The sequence below is a fragment of the Palaemon carinicauda genome, chromosome 26 (genome assembly GCF_036898095.1).
Source record: "Palaemon carinicauda isolate YSFRI2023 chromosome 26, ASM3689809v2, whole genome shotgun sequence".
Lineage (NCBI taxonomy): Eukaryota > Metazoa > Arthropoda > Malacostraca > Decapoda > Palaemonidae > Palaemon > Palaemon carinicauda.
Window position 1 is genome coordinate 89,693,405 of NC_090750.1, and position 10,590 is coordinate 89,703,994.

Genomic DNA, 10,590 nt, shown 5'->3' on the forward strand with positions numbered 1-10,590 from the left:
GATACTTATCAGTGTTGTGTTACTTGCGTTGTATCCCAAGTTTTTTACTGCGCGTATGTTTTGGTTGTACGTTACCATTCAGCACAAAAATTCATGTCATATATAAAATATGAATAAGAGATTTAATCTCACCTGTTCAACGTAAAAACATTTTCAGCAAGATTTTACTTCAAAGGTTCCTCCGATTCAACAGCGAGATTAGCAAGATCATTCCACAATCTGGTCACAGCTGGAATAAAAGCTTCTAGAATAATGTAGTGTTCGAGTCTTATGATGGAGAAGGCAACAGGTTGCATTATTATGCAACCTGTTGCAAAAGATGTATCAGCAATATATGGAAGGCAACACATATCACAGGAAGCCTTTACACAAATTCAATTTAAAATCTTATAAATAACAAAAACAACCTTTACTACAAACCTGCTAGGAAGTCTCAGGTAAAACGAATACAAATCAAACGACATAATGAGAAAAATGCAAAAGTTTATTTGTTGAAAAGTTTAGTATAAAAAATAATAATGTCTTTTACAAAGTTATGGCACACAACGTTAGATAAGTTAGTGTTTCCCTATCCGCAACCACACAGTATTGGTACAGAACTCTTAAGGCCACAGTTGATTAAACATCGAAGCAGACTCACCCCTCATTTAAACAGAACTAAAACTTTAAAATTTATATGGCAAGGTTATCACCAAAATACCTTTTACAACCAAAAAAAGCATTTATATACTGTACCGTAGAAATTTTCCAAATTGAACATTTCACAGTAGCATTCATTTGAAGAACTCGAACCATCTCTTAAATTCTGTAGATTTGAAAATATTTCTAAGCATTGATCTGTTAAAAAGTACCCAAAAAATCAGACATGGAACCTCAAGGAAGACTTCATAAACAATCTGAGCATAAATTTCATTTTCTTCTTTGCAGAAAAATACCGTCAAATAAGGGATGAGTCAGTTATGACAGCTGATTTGGCAAGAAAAATCAGAACTTCAATCCTTCTCTGACTATCCCAAAATCAGCGTTTTCAACCTCTCAAAAATGTTCTCTGAACTGTGACCGCTAAGATACCGCTCCTTACACAGAAAATGGTTGGTGATGCGTCTAATTATCTTTCCATATGCATTCTTAAGCTATAGAAGATACAGCTGAAGAAATACATCGAACAATTTTCAGGAGTCAGATCTCTCTTCTGCCTTTGCCGGCAGAGATTGATGGCACAAAATTAAAGGCTGGACATTTACATCAATTTAAAAAAAAGGAAAAGTCCAGATTACAAATAATTAGGTATGACCCATATGTTTTGTTCATCTCAGGGGATTATCCAAGAAGAAATTGGTTGAAAATGCATATCTGGAAGAATCTTATCACTACCACCGGCCATCTCCATGACAAAATAGGAAGAGAAGTAAAATGAAAAACAAATGAAGTTAAAAGCAACAATATAATGGAATGCTTAAAAAAATCCTTTCTGATATAAAAGGACTAAATAAATATGATTATTTCCCAAGGTTTCAGAATCGAAGGGATCCTTATTCTTTTTAACAAAAACAGGTTTTATGTCACACTCTGATGAGGTAATACGTCAAAAGTTATGAACGAATGAAATTCATACAAAACTTAAGAGAAATGACAGATACTTTGATAAGACATGGGATGCCTTTAAACTGAAAAAAAAATATAAAAAAAAAATAGCAATATGTTAAAACTAGGACTCTTGTTATGAGCAAATCAAAATGGGTAAACTTCCTCCTTTGGGGGTTTATAGCCTGGCTTAAACCTACAAAGTTAATTTCAGAGTCGCAGTAAAAAAAGAAAATATGATAATACTCCCTACGACTCTTCTTCAGACACCAATTATAATTACAATCATCATCACACCTATAAAGGTAGTTTGAGCAAAAAATAACAAAATAATAAACATGTTAACCATCATTCCTAATGGATGCCCTTAAAAGAATCCATTCATCTCAGAGCCATCTTTTATATTTACAAAGTAAAGCCAATGTATTCTTTTAAATCTGTCATAATACAAACAGACTATTCTTCCTTGACCTTTCTTCCTACACACGATGACACATCTGGGAGTATAAAAACATAAGACTGTAAATATCCATAGCACGTACATATATATTTATACCCTATGTACAAATTATGCAAAACGTTGCCGCAACGGCTGATGGAATGGCATGAGTAATCAAAGTCAAATAATGACAGTACAAATAATATGGAAAATCATGAGAAGTCTTAGAGTCGGCCAAACATCCTGAGCTGGATACATGAGGATCCGACTTAAAACCTTTGTGTTATAAAGGCTTTCCTGCAGTTCATGTGTTAATAGTAATTTCTTTTCACAAAAGTAGTACAAGATAATTTAGCAAAAAAATAATACAATATATACATTTCTGAAATTTACCATTCTTTAAAAAATTTATATAGACTGGGATATATGCATTCAAAACTGTGTTTTTTTTATGTTGAAATTGGCACAGGATAACCATTCACAAACATTACACATTACATCTACTGGCAAGAAATCGAGCCAATCACTAAACACCCAATTTAACATTGTATCATAATGCATCAATACCAGATTCAAGAAACCTTTGGTTAATTTACCCTCAAAGTACAACAAAGGTTTAGCAGCATGTTTAGGAATATAATACTGTATATCAATATCTCAATGATGATAATATGCAATAACTGGAAAAACTTGTTTCAGTACATAAGTTTGGACTCTCAAGTATCCAATAATGTAAGTTAATCTCTATCGGTCTTTTCCGAATACTGCAACTTGATAATGAAAAGTATCTCCACCTTCAAAGTACTTAGTTGAGTTCTTAAATTTCTCTTATAAACAATGATGAAACAACCAAATTACAACCTAACCTTTCATAGCATTTATAGCACAAATACAATATGTCTTTCAGTACCAACATCCTTTTCAAGACATGGAATATTTTCTTCAAGGAACTTCGGTTACAGTATATCCCTTAAGAGATTAGTTGATCACATGACTGTGACGACTATTCTGAACACAACCTTCCAAGGATACAAAAGACTGGTAAATTGCAATGGTCAACTCTTGATTGTACCATCCAACAAAGATCTTCGATATAAAGTACAAGCACATCCATATACTGATACTAAAATACTGAAATGTACCAGTTCAGATAATAACCATACACACTCATTTCTAATTCTCTATACTTAAGTCATTCCCAGATTTGTAAAAAAAAAAAAAAAAAATCCACCGAGCTACAAAACAGAAAATACTATACGATATATCTAAATTAAAGAATATCTGTATAGTTCTAAATCCTCTTATCACAAGGCTGGAAACTTACATTGTCGTGACATCTACCAAAATTATTTTCCATTCCGATTACCCAGCCAACTAATATTAGCAATAACTCCCAAGGAAATTTCTTAATACTTTTTATATATGTTTAATACTGTACATCCTCTGAATGCTTATTTAACAATGTGACTTATACTTTCCAGAAAGAAATTCAAGATTATGTATCATAAATTCCCAAAATATAGACTCAAAAATGTGGTTCACAGCCTCCTCCATTATAAATTATATATTCTAGAAGTGCTTCCCATAAGAGAGAGCTATCAAAATAATCATGTGCTTTGCCTTTTATAAGTTTACAAAAGTAAATTGCACATATATAAAAATCGTATTACTGTAGATGACTGCTAAAAACAAATAAAAATATCTTACTGGTTTGTATAAGTTTAGAGAAATAAAAATGTGTATCTATGATGCACAGTTTCTGCCACAATGCACGGTATTGTCTTTTAAAACATTTTTGTAAGTAAATTACTATGATAGCCTGTGTTGGCATCAAGAAAACTTGAGTTTGGCTAAAACACAAGTCCTGTATTGTATCTACATATTATCATAAGTTTAAGAAATTAGGCAAATTAACACTCATAGTGTGTTTCTACAGTTTTGGCACATTGTAATGATCGATAAACTTTTGTAGGAAAAACAGACTAATCTACAAAAAACAACTGCAGCTCACTTATGAAGGAAGAACAAATGTTATCGTTAGTACCAGTTGCAAAACACCACCAAAACTGGGTTGGAAGTACATCACTAAACAACGAACAAAAGCTTATGATGTGATTCAGTATACAACAACATTCATAACAACCTGGAAGGTGTTAATAAAGATAACACTAACAAAACTGAGAAACAAATCATCATTCTTAACCCAAACTCACACTACACAGAATTGTCTCGTACATGCTCTAGCGGGCAAGTAACCCGCAAAACAGACTGCAATTTTCAATTTGTAAAATAAAGAAGAATCTTCCTTCTATGTACAAAAAAAAAAAAAAAAGATGATTTGACCTCTCAAACAAAGAAAAATCACACTATACACACCAACGCTTGTAACCTTCACTGCCTGCCCTACTTAAATGATTTTGCAGTGACCTTGGAAACAAGGAGCAACCATAGAATATTGGGGGGGGAAGGGGGATATTAAGCTGTCCCCAGCCAGTTACCCCTTTATTGAGCACTCACGTAAGTCTTTGGCACAACCTTCTCCTCTCAAATCATATCCAGATGTACTTAATTGAGCAAAACAAAGAGCAAAGAATTAAAATCTCTTGACATATGGCATTTCTGTTCCACGTTACTGAGTCTTACTGTTATTCGTACATTCTCATAAAAAAAACCTTTTCTCAGAATTACAAAACTTTGCGATAAACCTGATACTGTATCCATCAGAGAGCAGATACGGTTCAGTGAGAGAAATATATTACCTAAAATAAATACAGCATACCAAAAACAGAAGTCCCAAAGTTATGCATCTTCAAAATTACTAGCCTACATTCACAACTCTAACTTTATGTAACTCAAACCTCTTAAATTTCAAGAGGAAATCTTAAATGGCAAGAAGGAAGCAACTATATCCCACTTTTACATCATCAGTAATAATTTAGATCAATCATATTATCTTTAAGAAATTCCAGAATGCAAAATCAATTAAAGTTCTAAAAACAAAAAAAATCTTCATGTTAAATTTTCTGTAATGTTGAAAAAATTTCTGAGAATTTCATAAAGTTACACGCAGAATGCATTAAGAGCATGTTTTTAAATGATCCAACAATAAGACTTTTTTGCGGAAAATAATACTTTTCATGTAAAGCTTGAATAAAGCCCCTTCGTGCACTGTGCAACAAGTGCCATCTTTCACATGCACAATGTTGACCTGAGCATTTAGCCTTGACTAACGGCATGCAAATCAGTTTATCCATCTTATGCCCATCTCTATGCTTCTGTTTATTCATGTGCCTTTATCCCTTCTTGGATTTAAATTACTATCATCAACAATTCTCCCTCTCTCTCTCTCTCAGACACACGCACATACAAAAGAAACACTCGACAGAGAAATATTGTTACCAGAGGACTGCAGCACAAAACTTTAACACAGAAGAGTCATGAAAGAACCACTCGACAGAGAAAAGAAACACTCGACAGAAAAATATTGTTACTAGAGGACTGCAGCACAACACTTTAATACAGAAGAAAGTCACGAAAGAACCACTCAACAGAGAAAAGAAACACTTGACAGAGAAATATTGTTACCAGAGGACTGCAGTACAAAACTTCAACACAGAAGAAAGAGTCACGAAAGAACCACACAATAGAGAAAAGAAACACTCGACAGAGAAATATTGTTACCAGAGGACTGCAGCACAAAACTTTAATACAGAAGAAAGTCACGAAAGAACCACTCAACAGAGAAAAGAAACACTCGACAGAGAAATATTGTTACCAGAGGACTGCAGCACAAAACTTTAACACAGAAGAAAGAGTCACGAAAGAACCACTCGACAGAGAAATACTGTTACCAGAGGACTGCAGCGCAAAACTTTAACACAGAAGAAAGAGTAAAATAAGAAACACTCGACAGAGAAATATTGTTACCAGAGGACTGCAGCACAAAACCTTAACACAGAAGACAGAGTTACAGAAAAAAAAACACTAGACAGCGAAATATTGTTACCAGAGGACTGCAGCATAAAACTTTTACACAGAAGAAAGAGTAAAAATTGAAATAATTACAATACAGAAATAATTACAATATTGTAATAGTCCCACAGTAATTGAGCTTATGGCTTTGTATGCAGGAAAAAGACAAGATGAAAAAAACTTCTAAGTCTTTGAGCTGTTCTTAAATAATTAAGTCTTTGCAATTAAAAGCACCGATTATTATAAGCAACAAGGAGGGGGAATGGAAGTTCTCATATGATTGATAAATACAAACAAAACAAATAAGTATCCTAAAATGAATGATGCAAGTCGCCTTACATGACAATAAATAAAAAATTATATATTTCAACATACTGTACACAGATAACGCCAACCTGATGTACATTCACAAGAAAAAAATATGATCATATCATTTATGACACAGCAACCAAATCACAACCTCAAATTAAAACGAGCTGCTACCTTGAGTGATATATGTGTATATATATATATACAGAGCATACATGAAATACACATCGTGTGGCTTTTGAGCACAGAAACCATCATCATACTCATGAACAATGTTCACCTCCTTTGCTATCCATATTGTGTGATGTTCGAAGGACATCTTTTTTTCAGCAAAAATCAACACTTTTTTTTTACTGTCACAGGCATTCTGGAAATATGGAAATATACACAGAAAACAAAACCATCAAAATAGTTTTGCTTGGTAGGCCCCCTTTATAACCTGAATCTTTATGGAACATTTAGCATTTTTGATATCAAAGAATTAACAGTGAAAAAAAAGTAGTTTTTCTGATTCATTACAAAAAACGAATCTCTCGTGTTACATTACATGGAAGATTAAAAAAACCACCTATTGCCATAAAAATGGCGTACATCTATGGGATCTCTTTGAGGGCAGACTTAAAGAGTATCTAAATTGCCATGAAGAAAAATATATATATGGAATACACAAATGAGAGGAAACGCTTTAGTTCATGTTGTACTTCAGATGGAGGACATTGTTAAGTTGTGAATCCTCCACTATGCCCATTTGCTGGCGGGCCTGACGGGCATTGAGGCAGAGGTCGTGGGCATAGGCGCAGGTCGCTGGAACAGCCAAGATCTTTCTGGCCAGTAACCGTAAAGTAGACAACCCTGAAGCTGAAGTTCCTGACCACCATCCAAGAATGTCGTCGTCTTCGAGGTGCACCTGCGGGAAAAAGGTATTATCAGAATAGATATCACTTTCTAGATTTTCTGCCAACACCAGAGAAAGATAAAATTCTTAACCCATGATGATTTTACCTGAAATTATGTTATTTACAGTTTACTTATAAAAAAGTACTAAATGCACTGTTCAATCTTGGAACTTTGCATTATGAATTAGAGTATTAATAACTGCCAAGCATAAACATCACAAACAAACTTTCACTATCAGCATAAATACTGATCATTTACACACTATTAGACCTCTTTCCAATAGTATGATGAATCTGCATGAGGATGATGAGAATATGATTCTTAGCAATAAAAACATTGCACTTCTCTTCATTCATTTGTAAAAGAGACTAAATATGGTAAGCAGTTCTTCTAGAAGGACACTCAAAACTCAAACCATTGTCCTCTAGTCTTGGGTAGTGCCATAGCCTCTGTACCATGGTCTCCCACTTTATTGGGGTAGAGTTCTCTTGCTTGAGGGTACACTTGGGCACACTATTTTCTCTAATTTCTCTTCCTCTTGTTTTGTTAAAGATTTTAGTTTATAAAGGAGATATTTTTTCAATGTTATTACTGTTCTCTTAATATTCTATTTTTCCTTGCTTCCTTTCCTCACTGGGCTACTTTCCCTGTTGAAGCCCTTGGGCTTATACCATCCTGCTTTTCCAACTAGGGTTGTAGCTTGATAATAATAATAATAATAATAATAATAATAATAATAATAATAATAATAATAATTCAGCTGTAATTAATCTATGTAACTTTGCAACATTCGAGTGTATATTTTCAAATTGTTTATGAGTATATACATCTCAGAAATGTACACAAAATAGCACATTAAGAAGGGTACTTTTGTATATTTATTTCTTTAAGTAGCCTCTAAAGGGTTAAACAGGATATCGTAATCAAACTCAAGACAAATCAGTCTCACGTAGTGAAACATTTATCAATTCCCATTTTCCAAACGAATGGGATTCAACTCTAAATCTATCTGATACGATAAAAATTTCTAGATATGACTTTAGCTTAGATGGTAAAACAAAAGCTGCATGTCCAATGGTAGTAATCTATTCTGAAGAAGTGTTTTAATTCTTTCATTCTACCTTGTTTTGAGTATTGTTCTCCTGTCTGGTGTTCAGCTGCTGATTCTCATCTTAATTTGTTGGACAGAAACTTACGATCTATTAAATTTCTTATTCCTGATCTAGATATTAATCTTTGGCACTGTCGTTCAATTAGTTCATTATGCATGTTGCATAAGATTTTTCATAACTCTGACCATCCTTAACATTCAGATCTCCCTGGACAATTCTATCCTGTTCGTAATACTAGGCAGGCAGTTAATTCTAATAGCCAGGCCTTCTCCATCATGAGGCTCAATAATACACAGTATTAGAGAAGTTTTATTCCAGCTGTTAACAAGTTGTGGAATGATCTTCCTAATCGTGTAGTTGAATCAGTAGAACTTCAAAAGTTCAAAATTGGAGCAAATGTTTTTATGTTGACCATGCTGACATGAGTCTTTTTATTGTTTATATATGACATATTTGTTTTTGACGTTGTTAATAGTTTATATAGGACATGTCTGTTTTGACGCTGTTACTGTTTTTAGAATGATATATTGTTAATTTATTCTCATCATTTATTTATTTCCTTATTTCCTTTCCTCACTGGGCTATTTTTCCCTGTTGGAGCCCTTGGGCTTATAGCATCTTGCTTTTCCAACAAGGGTTGTAGCTTGGCTAGTAATAATAATAATAATAATAATTTCTACCTTCACTTTACAGGCCTCAACTTGAAAACATTAGGAGATATAAATACACATCCAACTGAAATCTTAAATCTCGAATATTGTATCAAAACAAAATAATTACATTACATTATACAATTTAATGCAGTAAGATGATATTTACAATATGAAATGGGACTATTTTTTTTAATTTTGCAGCTGAAAACCGTAGGGATGTGAGTTAGAGGAAGCCTATCTTGTGTCAAAATTTTAAAAAATTAGACTTACAAATAGTTTTTTGGAACCTGTTAAGTTTGTAAGTTGTGGACTTTCTGTATTATATTAGTATCATTATTATTATCATACTTATTATTATTATTATTATTATTATTATTATTATTATTATTATTATCATTATTATTATAATTATTATTATTATTATTATTATTAGTATTAGTATTATCACTTAGTTAAGCTACAGCCCTAGTTGGAAAAGCAAGAAGATATAAGCCCAAAGGCTCCAACCGGGGAAAAATAGCCCAGTGAGGAAAGGAAATAAAAATAAAAATCCCTATGAAATATTGATATATATCAAAACACCCAAATCTTGCTACCCTTTATTATTATTATCACTTAGTTAAGCTACAACCCTAGTTGGAAAAGCAAGATGCTATAAGCCCAAGACTCCAACAGGGAAATATAGCCCAGTGAGGAAAGGAAACAAGGAAATAAAAATAAAAATCCCTATAAAATATTAATATATATCAAAACACCCAAATCTTACTACCCTTTATTATTATTATCACTTAGTTAAACTACAACCCTAGTTGGAAAAGCAAGATGCTATAAACCCAAGGGCTCCAACAGGGGAAAAATTACCCCAGTGAGGAAAGGAAACAAGGAAATAAAAATAAAAATCCCAATGAAATATCAATCTATATCAAAACATCCAAATCTCGCTAACCTTCATATTGACGTAGGCCATAATCTCTTCGCTATCCGACACTGAGGTGTCCGGGGCAGGATTATCCATATACTCCCGAAAGGGATGGGCGTCGTTGGGCGAGCTGGTGGGCGGGGAGCCATCCGTCAAGTGGCCGTTGCTGGAGCTGTACGTCGTGGTCGTGCGAGTGGTCTTCAGGTTGAGGACGCCCGTGTTGGCTTCGGTCACGGCGACGGATTTCATCATCTCCAAGACGTGGCGGTGGACTTCCGTCTTCTCGGTGTCGCTCAGGACCTGTTGGTTGGGACGTGGGAGTTAGTTGGGTTTCTGATATGGGATTATTATTATCATTATTATTATTATTATTATTATTAGCATTACTATTATTATTATCATCATCATTATTATTATAATAATTATCATTATTATCATTATCATCATCATCATTATAATAATCATTACTATTATTATTATTATTATTATCACAATCATTACTATTATTATTATTATTATTATTATTATTATTATCATTATTATTATAATTACTATTATTATCATTATCATCATCATCATTATAATTATCATTACTATTATTATTAATAATATTATTACTATTATTATCATTATTATTATTATTATTATCATCACAATTATTATAATTATTACTCATAACCGTCATGGAAAAGCAAAAAAAAAATA

At 33.0% G+C, this 10,590-nt stretch overlaps 1 protein-coding gene across 2 annotated transcripts in view; it reads right to left on the minus strand.

Moving 5' to 3' along the window:
• Positions 1 to 466: 466 nt before the first annotated feature.
• The window catches only part of LOC137619679 (uncharacterized), a 146,791-nt gene continuing 136,667 nt past the window's right edge, over positions 467 to 10,590 (minus strand). Inside the window, exons 2-4 of one of the 2 annotated variants that reach the window (XR_011039952.1) lie at positions 9,913 to 10,185; positions 6,051 to 7,211; positions 467 to 5,971 (exon numbers count right to left, since the gene is read on the minus strand). Coding sequence is in view for 1 of the 2 variants with exons in the window: in XM_068349931.1 (XP_068206032.1) it covers positions 6,990 to 7,211; positions 9,913 to 10,137 (447 nt within the window). In the remaining variant the exon portion in view is untranslated. Of the gene's footprint in view, positions 7,212 to 9,912; positions 10,186 to 10,590 lie in introns of both variants that reach the window. The other variant, XM_068349931.1, reaches the window with a different exon arrangement.